Genomic DNA, 12717 nt, shown 5'->3' with positions numbered 1-12717 from the left:
TCCGGCTCAGGGCTTTAACCACTCACCAATCAGGGCAGGGTAGAGCCGCTGGAGGGGTGGGGGCGGGGTGCAGGTGCGCGGAAAGGGCTCAGTCCAGGCGTTTTCGGGAGGCCCCGTCTCTTACCAACCGCTGACAACACAGAGGACGAACCGAAGTGACCCCTGGGTGCTCCGGGAGGGCCCCGGAGCTGCGTGCCAGTGGCGCTGCAGACAGAGGCGGGTGGATCAGGTGCACAGCAGGGACCAGCGGGGGCGGCACCCCGAGCACGCGGGAGCAGGGTGGGTGGGAGCCCCGGGCGAAACGACGGAGCCCAGACCAGACCAGGAGCCATCGCAGCGGCGCCCAGGGACAGCGGGGAAGTCTCGTGGAGAAGGCAAGGAGCAGCGGTGGCCTGGACCCCGAAACTGGTCCGCAGTTTCGTGCAGAGGAATGCGTCCCGGCCTCGGGCCACAGCAGGCACCTGCGCGCGCCTCCCCGGGGAGTAGGGTGCTTGTGGAGCCGGGTGGCGACTCCCCGCTGGCAGGACCAGCTGGGCGATGAAGGCCACGCCCCGCGGGAGCGCAAGTTCCAGCTTTCCCAGGACCGCGCGGAGGCTCGGCCTCCGAGGCCAGGCCGAAGGCGCTCGACGGCGCGGCCAGCGGCTGGGTGGGCGCCCAGGAGAGCCTGCAAGGGTTCGGGGGCTACGGACCCCCGTGCGGCGCGCTCACCACCACCCCGGGGCGGCACCTCCCGGCTCTCACCTTGAGGGGGCGTCGCAGGGTCCTGACCACGCCCCCGCGCCCCCATTGGTCCGCTCGGGTGGGCGGGGTCGAGGGAGCGGGGCCAGGCTGAGGCTCGCTGGCCGCCCCTGCCGCTGTCCGGACCTCGGCCTCGGGGGCTGGCGGTCCGCAGGGACAGGAGGATCAGCCGGTCGCCGCAGGGCCCGCCGGAGACGCTGTCCCGGAGCCACAACAGGTGCCCCGCGGGGGCGCCACGGGCATTTTGCCGCGGACGCAGGCGACCCCCGCCAGGTCCCGCCGGCCGCCAAAGCCGGCCCGCACCCGCCGTCGGGGCGGTCCCGCCCGGCCCAGGGCGCCCCGGAGCACCTGCGCCCGCCCGGCGTGCGCCCCGCCATGGCCGCGCGCCCCGGGCCGCTCTGGCTCCTGGGCCTGGCGCTGTGCGCGCTGGGCAGCAGCCCCGGCCCGCGCCCCCCGCACGGTTGTTCTCAGCGTCGACTGGGCGCGCGCGAGCGCCGCGACATGCAGCGCGAGATCCTGGCGGTGCTCGGGCTTCCCGGGCGACCGCGGCTTCGCGCGTTGCCTGCAGCCGCTAGACTGCCCGCGTCCGCGCCGCTCTTCATGCTGGACCTCTACCACGCCATGGCCGGCGACGACGACGAGGATGCCGGGCCCCCGGGGCGGCGTCTGGGCCGCGCCGACCTGGTCATGAGCTTCGTCAACATGGGTGAGTGCAGCCGCGGGGACGCTGTTAGGGCCCCGACGCTGACAGGGCACTCCCTCCTAGCGGGGAGCTGCTGAGGGCTGTCTGGGAGGTGACTGGTGCCCTCCAGCCTGTCCCTCAGGGAGGGAATGCATGAACAGGACATGTGTGGTTCCAGGGCAGCGTCAACCTCCTGGTCCGGACAAGCAGTAAAGGTGCAGGGGTCAGGATATGGGAGGTCCGAGGGATGACCAGGTCCCTGGGCAATGAGGGGCATAGGAGCAGCGGGGATGTGGTCTGCCAGATGGCCCCTTCAAGTGCCTGTAACACAGCCACGAGTGGAATCTGGTGGTGTTGGGCCACATGGGTGGCACCAAAAGACAGTCCTGGGAGACAGAAGAGTAAACAGAGGCCGGCAGTGGTGCTGTCACCGTGATCAGGGCAGTGCTGAGGAGAGGGACAAAGTTCAGTGGGAAACCCGTGCTCACATCATCAGAGTGACCAGAGCTGACCCGCGTGCCCTGAGTCCACAGCAGCCCTTCTTGTGCAGCAGGAAGCCTGTGGGTGGGGTGCACAGTCAGGAGGCAGCCTGGTAAGGTGTGGACACCCTCGGCTCAGTGGCCTGAGGACTGTGGTCTTGTCGGCTTGGGCCCCAGCTCCTTCAGCCCTCCTCTGTCTCCCAGGCCAAGCCTGGCTCCTCCTCTCTGCAAAGTCCTTTCAAACCATGGACCAGTGGTCCTGAGGTCTCAGAGATATTTTCCCACTGCTCTCTAATCTGCAGGCATTGGTACGTAAGCTAGGTCAGGTCCTCATCCACTTTCTCTCCATCTGTGGCTGGTGACAGGCAGGAGTCTGAGAGCATGGAGAGGACCATTGTCCAGGCCACTAGCCCCTTCACCCACAGTTTGCAATCCTCCCAGCACCTTGTGAGTAGCCATGGCCTTCATCTCCATCTTCTAGGGGAGATGCAGCCGAGCCAGAACAGACCTGGGGATGGCTGGAAATCCAGCACCCTGACATTTCTGACCTGTCAGGCCAGGGTGGAGAGAGCTTTCTGGAGATTTTGGGCAGAGGAACATGAGGGACAAACAGTAGCAGGTTTTGGAGGTCCTCAGCCATGTTTCCTACAATAGGATGGGAAGAGGGGACAGACATACCTCTGTCACCAACCCAGAACTGGCAGTGGCCTGAGGTGGGGGAGCGAGCAGTAGCCCCTCACCAGTGTTGACAGCCAGCCTGGCACAGGGCTCCACCCAGTGGGACCTGGGTGCTGCCTTTCTGCTGGGAGGGGTGGGTGGGGCGTTGAACAGAAGAGACCATATGTGACTGCGACCAGAACTCTGTCCTCAGGACAGGCTGACCCAGGGCTCAGGACCAAGAACAGGGTGAATGGACTTGCCCAAGAATGTCCCCAGGGGAGCCACCCATCAGAATGAGTCACTGCCCAGCCCATGGCCATTTCCCCCAGCATCCCCTGGGTCAAGGCACACACAGCCCTGGTGGGAGCTGTTGCTGGGATGGAGCAGGGCCCAGCCCTGCTGTGTGACTGTTGGAAAATTCCTAGTCCTCTCTGAGCCTCAGGCACCACCTGTGAATGGGGGCTCCCAGACAGCCGGTCTCAAGTTGGAAGTTACCTGACTGCTTGTTGGATGGGCAGGAGTCCCTTCTTTCCTTTTGGAGAGCCAACTTAAACCCAGCCACTTTGGACTCCTGTTCCTCCCAGCTGCACCCTACCTGTGACAGGAAATTCCATGTCTTATAGATGCTGAAACCCAGAAGCAGACTCTAAAAGCTAGGGGTGTTTGCACCTGTGTTTAGGAGAATGACCACATGAACTTTCCCAGACCTGATAATCATTCAGTCCAGGCAATGACACATGACCTTCTTTTGTCAGCTGCATTCCATGGGCTCAGAGAGGTCCAAAGGCCACCCCAGAGCCACACAGCACGTCCAGGGCACATCCACGGCTGTTGGTTCAGGTCCCAGCCTCTTCTCACACTGTCTGTGCGTGTTCCTTTAGGACCTGCGCCTCGGATGCAGCCTCAGATGAACAAGCAGGCCTTTGTTCAGTGGCCGCCCTGCTGTGGGTGGCTCCCGCAGAAGGCCGCCTGGCTTCTACCTTCTCTCTGCACCCTAACTCTCTTGGCCTAAGTTGTTTGACTGGTAGTCACGCAGCCCACCTGGGAAGGTCAGGGCCCAGAACCACTGTGGAGTCTGACGGCTGTGACACTTGGTGTCCACACCCATGCCCGGCTCTCACACCTGCTGCCTCTGGCTCTGCCTCTCCTGTCAGCCCCATCTGGCTCCTGGGCATCTGGGTTTGTGGCTGCCAGGCCTCTGACTGTTGATGGCAGCCTGAGGGTTCCAGAACTGGAGTTCTCTGGGCCTCCTGCCGGGGCTCAGGTCAGTCAGCCAAAAGTGTTTGCAGGGCCTTTGATGGCTCTGTCAGAGCTGGCTGCCTGCCACCTGTCTGTCCATCTCAGCCTGTCCATGTTGGCTCCTCCAGGCAGGACGCAGTCATGAGGGCTGTAATGGTGAGGAGCAGACGAATCTTGTGCCAAGTCTCCTTGTGCTCAGCACACGACCCACTTTCCTGTCCTTCCCTCTGCATATCTTGGGCTTTCCCTCCCCTCCTTGGGCCTCTGCTTTCCATCCAGGCTTCAGGGATGGTGTTAGAAAAACGAGGCGCCTCCCAGCCTGGTCCCATGGCCCTGTCAGAGGCACCTGCTCCCCACACAGGTGGTGCCCTGGGTGTGATTGTCTCAGACCTGTCCAGCCCCAGCTGGGGGAAGGAGGCGAGGAGGACTTAGTCCCTACGGGTCCCTGAATCCTCCCACCTTGGGGCAGTGCAGAGAGGCCACTCCAGCCTGAGCACGCAGGTGCAGGCAGGCCGAGCAGGCTAAAGTCTAGGCTGGATCACAGTGGCACCAGCTTGACTCTGTCCTGAACCAGACTAAATATGCCTGTGGCTCAGGGGCCCGAGGACAGGGTGGTGATAAGCTGAGCTTGCTGGATTTGGGGGATTCGTGGCTGAGTGAAAACTTGGGACCTGGCCCAGACCCTGATCTGCTCTTGCCAGCCCTGTGACCTTGAAGGGTAACACTTTCTCTCCTTGGTTTCAGGGTCACTTTTCTTGGTTCTCTAATAGGGAATACTGTCATTTCACAGTCATGCATTCAACAAACAATTATCAGCCTAGTTCTAGATGCCAGGATGGAACAGAAAACAATGTCTGTGTCCTTAGACCTAAACCATGAAGTCCACTGTCAGGTGAGCTATGCTGACCTTTATGCCCCCATCTGGATGACAGGGCTGGGTTGGGAGTTCTGACCACGGTGTCACACAGACATTATGCATCCTGACTCTACCATCTACTCAGCATAATCTGGACTTTCCCATCCATCTCTTTGAGCCTCAGTTTATTGCTCTGTAAAATGGAGTTACTCATTTTTGAGACTGAGAGGACTTGTGTGAGATGCTGCCCAGTGATGGGCACATATCCAGAACCCGATATCTGTTCCTTCATGTGCATCTCAAAATTACTGTCATGTCTTTGCTTTCAAAAGGCAGAGAATACTGGCAAAATTACTGTCATGTCTTTGCTTTCAAAAGGCAGAGAGTGAGCCACAAAGAAGGTGCACAGTTTCCTAAGGCCACACAGCAGGTCTCCTGCCTCCCGGCTTCCACATCCTGAGTTTGGTCTACAGGGCAGCTGCCTCTCCAGCCGCCCAGGACTGGCCCCATGTTAAATGCAGCGAATGCTGCTGAAATGGACCATATTGAAAGTTGTCTTCGTTACTTTTGTCATTGATGAGACAAAATACCTGACACTCACAAGTTACAGGACGAAAGGCCTGCCTAGCTCACAGCTTATAGAGGGTTCAGTCCATGCTCAGCTGGTCCTCAGGCATGGCAGAGGGGCATCACAGAGGAGAAATCGTCCATTGTAGGACAGGCAGGCAGCAGCATAAAGTGACAGCAGCACCCTCTTTCTGCCCTTGTAGTCTAGCCAGACACACTGCCCTGAGGGCAGGTGCACTCACACCCAGAGTGGGGATTCCTTAATCCCAGGTGAGACCATTCATCCCAGGATCACCTCCTTAATGGCAGCATTACACACTCTAGGTGCAGCCACTTCTGAAACCCCCACCTTTGACCATGAGTCCTGGGGGGGGAATATCGAGATACAAAGTGTAACATTCCACCCCTGGCCTCCAAAAGACTCACGTGCATCCCTTTATACAAAAGCCATCTCTGAGAGTTGCCAAAGTCCTAACAGTTTCAGCATTACTGAAAAGCCCGAGTCCCAAGTCTCCTCTGAGATTTAAGGCAAACTCTTAGCTGTGAGTCCCTAACAAATGAAAAGAAAGTTAAACACTTCCAATGTATAGAGGAACAAGATAGACATAACTATTATAAAAGGTACAAATAAGGAGATATAAAGGAACAAGACCAAAGCAAGTTCCAAATCTGGCAGGACAAACATTAAATCTCACGTCCGGCGTCTGGTGCCAGCTATGGCAAGATGTGAACTCCAAAGGGCTTGGGTGGCTCTGCCCCTTATAGCACTGCTGATGGCTGAGCTCCCATGGCTTCTCTCTTTGGCTGGCTTTGGTCACTCCTTGCAGCTTTCCTCAGGTGGTCCATGTTCCTGGCTTCTGCAAACTTCTGAGGTCTCCACTGCACCTTAGGCTTCACACAGCTTCATAAACTACCCTCAGGGGCACATTGTCTGGCCTCCCAGACCTTCTGAAAATGGTGGAAACCTTCCTGACCACAACGCTGGCATTCTGTATGCACCTAAAACCAGCATCATGTGATGATGCCAATGTCTGCTACCAGCTGGAGCACTAATCAGGTTTTCATCTCTCTTAGCCATAGGGGTAGAGTGTGTGGATTGCAGAACACTAAGAACTCTATCCTAAAGAAAAACTTCCCTGAGCCCCCCTCCATTCTGGAACGTGGTGCACTGGGGCTTTCTCTTCAGAGCAGAGTCTTTTACCTTTGCAATTTTGAGGCTGCAAAGGCTAGAGTCTAGCTGGTTCTTGTGATGTCCTCAGGTCACCTTTTCTATTTTCCTGTTTCTTCTCAGCAACCAAGATCCTTTCTCCATCTTTATAGTCCTCAACTGTATCAGAGCTTCCTTTTGGTCAAACTCAAAACATTTTAAGACACTACTGTGTTCTTTGCTCTTATTTCTCAACATAGATTTGGCTAAAAGCCCAGAACAGTAGCCATGCCACTTCCTCAACATTAGACTGCCTTGAAGTTTCTTCCACAAGGTTAGTCAACCACTTTTAGTTTCAGCCTCAGGCATGAGCAAAATGTGAACAAATTTTCTGACAAAGCATAGTGTGATTTAGAGTCCAATAGCCAGTGAGGTCCTTCTTCCCAATAGAAACCTCTCAAGCCAAGCAGCAGCAGAAGCAGAAACAGCCAGCAAGCGACAGCAGAAGCTTTCTTCTGTCCCTCTATATTCTATCTGGGCTGGAAGCCTGTTGATTAGTGCCACCCACACCCAGGGTGAGGTCCCTTAATCTTAGCATCACACTTTTAAGTCCAGCCACCTCCAAAAAGCCCTACCTATGACTGAAGTGGAATTGGTGTACTGGGGGACATCAAAATACAAGTTATGACAAAAGTGAATCTGTGCTATACACAGAGATGTTTTTAAAAAATGAGTTTTGTTAATGTATATGCCTTATAAATAATGCAGACCATATAAATTATAAATTTTCATTGTACAAAAATTCAGACCTCCTACTCAGAATTGTAGTGTGGAATCCCCTAGTAATCTAATCTGTACTTCAGTGAAAACCACTGTTAATTCTTTGGTGTTACACCTCCAAAACCAAACAAGCACTGATATTTTGTCATTATAAATCCTGACGTTTGTATGTGTTTATATTTTTAACAGTGTGGGATATAGATGCCATGTTTTTTGCCATTTTTCTTTTATTTAACAATAAATCTTTTGTCTAAACGTGACTATTACTGTGATCATGGAGCAGAAGACATTTATCTTTCTCTAGGTTGAAAGTGGGTCCCTTTCCCCCAAACCCTGCCTGGATGCTGTGGCCTTGTAGATTCCAAGGTTGATCCCTGCACCTCTGAAAATAAATGATTCTTTCTCATCCAACCCTGCTGACCAAGGAGGAAGCTGAGTCTCAGAGAGTTTAAGTGACGGCCCAGGTCCTGCGTACAGGATCTGCAGGGACAGGCATGGAACCAGATCCCAGAGTGGGCCCGTGGGCCCCGAGGCGGGCAGCAGAGTGCTGGACTACTGCGGAGTGGGCAGGCCGGCTCGTGCACCTGAGAGCTGCAAGGCGGTGCACAGATTAAAGCCTGCATGTTTCCTCACCTTTACCTTGGGATACCTTCCCACAGCACGATGTCAGGTGAAGGTCCTGAGAACTGCCCGAGTGCCCGCCTGCCGGGCCCTGCAGCCAGCGTGCAGAGGGAGGGGCTGCTGTGCTCGCTTAGCCTCACCACGCCCACCCCTGCCAAGTCATCTACTGTGAGGATGGTAGAAGGAGCTGCTCCGGGATCAGGAGGTCTGGGTCCCACCCTGTCCCCCCAGGGGACACTGCGGTGGCTGCCTCCATCTTCCCTTCAGAGTGGTTCAGTCATTGACCGGCTGCCTGCTGGGCACACTGCTGACAGCTCACAGCTGAGTTCTTCTCCCAGCACTGATTGCCTGGGTCTGAAGTTAGAGCCCTCCCAGGACACCCTGCCTCCAGGGAGCGCTCCATGAAGCTGTGAATATCTGGCTGCCATGCACTGAGGAGGAACAGCTCGAAAGAGCCACTTGGCCCAGAGCTCCCAGTGCACTGGCAGTTGGCTTAGGCTTTTGTCATGACTGCATCACCATTTGGCTGTGTTCAAACCTGCTCCCTTCATTCCCTGCAAAGACAGTGGTGACCCATCCCCATCAACCTTCCCGCTGAGTCTGTGCTCCCAGGAGCCCAACCTAAGATGATGTTGACAGCATTATTGTCTAAATTATTTCATCTCCCTCAAAAAAACAATTATCCCTTCCCTTGTGCCTCAGTTTCCTCATCTGTGTCACAGGCTGGTTAGGAGTATAAATGAGTTCAAGGTACCAGCTTATAACAGGCTGAAAAGAGAGTCTGGCAAATGCCCAGTAAATGTCAGCTTTGTTGGTTTCTGTTTGGCCAGTGGGCAGCTGGTTATTGGTGAGACCCAAATAAAACAGCCATGGCCTTTATGGGCTAGCTCCATCTGAACAGCCCAGGACCCTTACACAGTAGGTTTGGGGAAGCTGAAGGCTGTGAGACCTGAGGATGGAAAGTGGAATTGGCAAGAGCTTTAAAGTAGCTGTGGCAGTCTTTAGGGAACACTGCCCACTGTGTACTGTTCCCTTCCTGGTTATCTCAGGAGCCAATAGGAAGCATGCCAGGCCCCAGTTCTAGTTTTACTGGGAAGATAGGTTCACAGATGGTGTAAGTTGCCAGGGAATGGAGGAAATGGCCATTCACCATGCCACCAACCTGGGAGTGAGGGTTCAGCCAAGCCAAAGATGGATCACTCATTTTTGGGAGAAAATTAGGCCAGAAGAAGAGGGAGATTGGCCATTTGTTCTGGAGCAGACATTTGTGCTGGATCCTAGAAGTAGACGGAGTTGGCTTGGAAGGAGGGGACAGGAGGAGGTGTCCAGGCAGAGGGGAAGGGTAAGGAGAAGGTGGGCTCTGTGTTCTCAGAATGCCAGTTCCTCAGGCGAAATCTAATCCTGGCTTTTCCTGCTCAGGACACTTCCGTGTGTCCCCTCAGGCCAGAAGAGAATTCAGGTTCCCCGGCCTGGCATTCAGAGTGCAGAATTCCAGCCCAGCTCTGGCCTCTGTGTCCCCGTGACGCATCCCCCAGCCCTCAGGGCCCTGCTAGGCAAACAGATATGTTAGCGTCCAGGCGCACCTGGGTTCCGATCCCACCTTGGTCACCTCTAGCTGTGGCCTTATGCAAACTAGCTGTCTTCCTTGATCTTCAGTGTTCTCATCTATAAAACAGGGTGAATAATGCATCTCCCAGCATCGCATGGTAGCCAGCCTCCATCATAGACTTTGGTGACGCCCACTCCCTGGCGTGCACACCATTGGGTAGACCCCTCTCTCATGATACTACCACTGCTCTGTGTGACCAGTGGTGATAATATGTCACCGTCCAGAGCAGGTTCTAAAAGACTACAGCTTCTGTGTTCTTGCTTTCCTGTACTGGGGGAGCACGGACCCAATAGAGATGCCCACAAGTGGGGAACACAGGTTGGCTGCCATCAGCCACATGTGTGAGCTCAGAAATGAGTGCTGTGAGTCCGTCAGGTCTTCAGAGAGACTGACACCTTGGCTGTGACTTCATGAGGACCCTGACCTAGACCCACACACCTAGACTGCCGGCTCCAAGAAATAATGTGAAATGAATAACTGCTGTTTTAAGCTGCTCCATCTGAGTATGTGTCACAAGGCAATGATAGCTAATGTATAGTATTCACACAAGCGTTAACAGGAATGGCATCTGTAGCATGCCGAACACGGTGCCGGGCACTTGGTTCCGTGCTTTCAAGGTGGGAATCAGCGTGTTACTTCACCTCAGTGCCTTTGCCGAGATGACTGCTCTCCATTTCTGCCTGTCAGAACTTTTCTGCCATACTTGAATGTTTCTAGAAGAGCGTTCTCTGACCTCTCCTGCCCAGGCACCCCTGTGGATAGAGAGTGCCTCGTCCACTGTGTGGCTGTTAGGCCCCGAGTCTCTCTGCTTGTCTGCAGAGCCAGCCCTCTTCCCCTGAATCCTGAAGAACCTGAATAGCCTCTGTGGTAATCAGGGTGTGCAAGGAAAACAATTTAATACAGGACACATAATTCACAGGATTATTTGATAATAATCATGCAAAGAGTCAAATACAAAAAAGTACATGAAATTGTCTACACACTGGTGACTCAAAGAATCCAGCTGAAGATGTAGAGCCCATGACAGTGGCCCCTGAGTCCAACTGGAGGCCTAGAACCCATGACAGTGTCTCATGAAAGTCTATTTCATGGATCTGTGCTGGGAAAGGGCCCAAAGGTCAGTGGAGGAAGCTAGAAAGTCCATGCCAGGGGATGAAGGATCTGTGCAGTGGGCTGAGGGATCTGTACCGAAGCCAGGAAGTGAAGCTCAAAGTAAGGACCGGGCTCTCCTGAACAGTACTGCAGCCATCCTCAGCGACAGCAAGGTGCCGAGCTCTCTGATGATAACAGCGAGTTCTTATCAGGAAGCTGGTGTGACAACTTTCTCCAAGAGATCGAACTGCACACCATCTTCAGGTCCGGAAAGCGGCTCTCCTCCCGCAGGACCAACACCACCACGCCTTTCTCTTCAGGTCTCCTTTTGATGTTGTCAGCACCACTCTCACGGGCCCTCCACCCCCAGCACCACGCTGACTGCATTCAGCTGGGTGTTAGAAGCTGCCCACCAGTTGTCAACCCACCACAACCTCAAATGGCCAAATCAGACTCTTCCGGCACCCCGTGCGCTCTGTCCTAGCCCCAGCCTGGGAGGTGCTCTGCGCAGACTGGTAGGGGCAAAGGCAAGAGGAGCTTGGCAGGAGGCAGAGAGCCCCTGGGCAGGGGAGGCTGGGGCTCTGGGGTGGGACAGCGGCGGGCTGGCCCTCCCTGTCTTTGTGGTGCTGACAGTGACTGCAGCACCTCCCTGAGCCCTTCCCTGGGCCCAGCACTGCAGGCCCTGCTGGAGGAAGGTGGCTTCAGCAGCCCTCTGCGGCCCCTGATGACAGAGGAGCCTTGCTCACAGGTGACCCCTCCATCCAAGTGTTGCCATCTGCTGAACTCCAGGCCACTCACGTCACATTGGCCCCAAGCCTGAAAGTTCACAGTAGGGACCCTAACCTCACATGTGACCAGTCAGCAAATTACTGCCTCTTCTGGGCCTCAGTTTTCCCGTCTTGGCAGGGTTGCCCCAAAGGTCTTTCCAGGTCTGCATAAAGAAGGTGCCGCCCCTGCTCACAGATGGGGGTCCCTTTGGGGTGAGCCACAGAGCTGAGAGGCCCACCCAATCCATCTCCTCATGGAAGCCTCTTTCCCACAGCAAGACAGGATGTGTCTCCATGACCGTGCCTTTCTGGAAACACCCAACAGTTCAGTTCTTTCCTGGGTTTCAACTGGAGGAGTCGCGTTCTTTTTGCTCATATCTCCTGGGAACTATTTTTGACTTGGTGGACTTGATGTGGTGGCCTGTGTGGGTGTTCCCTTTTAATTTGGGGTCTGAAGCCATCTGAGGACTGGGCCAGTAATTATGTGTACAGAGCCCTTTATGGAAACAGCTCGTAAAGAAGTCAGTAATGAGACTCGGCTGGGAATACCTCAGAAGAGACCCTGGGCCTGCTCTCCACAGGGCTGAGATTTCTGGCAGGAGAAAGCCCTTCAGCACATAGAAGGGACAGGTTACCAGTCCTGTGGCTCCTCCAGGGGCCTGCAGGGTCCACAGAGATGGGATCTTATTTTAGGTGTGAAGTGGGCCCCCAGGTCTTTGCTACTAGCAGGACCAGCCAGACAGGCCCAGCCTGTCCACCTCAGGGGTTCTGGGGAGCCTGTCCCCACCCTCAGAGGCCAGGCTTGGAGAAGAAGCAAGTCTCACAGCAGTGTGAAAATATCAGTGGCTTCTCAGGGAGACACACTTGACATGAAAGTCACTTCCAGACCAGTGTTGCCTGAGCCCAAGGGGCTGTGAATGCCGGACACAGAGGTGCTGTCCTGGACACACACAGCCCTAGGAAGGACAGGGCTTATCTGGGCCCCTGGGACCCAGGGCCTTGATGAGTGGGCTGCTGGAGCCTCCCATATCACTTACGTGTTCAACCTCTGCCCTCAAAGAGCTCACTGTCCAAAGGGGCATCTATGCCAGGAGCATGACCCCCTGGCTCAGGGAAGAGGGACAGACCAACAGCCTGGACTGTGAGCAGCCAGAGGGGAGGACGCAGTTCGTCAGTGGGTCTGATGGGAAAGCAGTCTTTAGAAATGACAGGAAAGGGCCTCTTGAGGGGTCCTCTGGAAGATGTCTCTAGGCAGAGGGTGCAAGAGGTCACGATAGACAGACAGACCTACAGACATCTGGCCAAGTGTCCTTCTATGGGGTGGCGGGGGGCACTGGAAGGGTTTGCTCGAAGGCAAGATGGGTCAGACAGCACAGAAGAATCTGTTCTCCTGATAGCCACTCTGAGCTGGAGCTTTGTCTTTTGAAGTCTTAACTTACGGTCAGAAACGAGACGGATTTTAGGTCTCCTGGGTGAGTCT

General features: G+C 55.3%; 1 protein-coding gene across 2 annotated transcripts in view; it reads left to right on the top strand.

Moving 5' to 3' along the window:
- Positions 1-819: 819 nt before the first annotated feature.
- The window catches only part of Bmp8b (bone morphogenetic protein 8b), a 28498-nt gene continuing 16600 nt past the window's right edge, over positions 820-12717 (top strand). For both annotated transcript variants that reach the window (XM_063236157.1, XM_063236156.1), the window contains exon 1: positions 820-1444. In XM_063236157.1, the coding sequence (XP_063092227.1) occupies positions 1114-1444 (331 nt within the window). In that variant the 5' untranslated portion in view covers positions 820-1113. The remainder of the gene's footprint in view (positions 1445-12717) is intronic.

The sequence above is a fragment of the Cavia porcellus genome, unplaced genomic scaffold (genome assembly GCF_034190915.1).
Source record: "Cavia porcellus strain 051 isolate PalLab524CR breed Dunkin Hartley unplaced genomic scaffold, mCavPor4.1 scaffold_25, whole genome shotgun sequence".
NCBI classification, from domain to species: Eukaryota; Metazoa; Chordata; class Mammalia; order Rodentia; family Caviidae; genus Cavia; species Cavia porcellus.
Note: the sequence above shows the minus strand (reverse complement) of the source record. Positions and strands in the feature narration are given on the sequence as shown.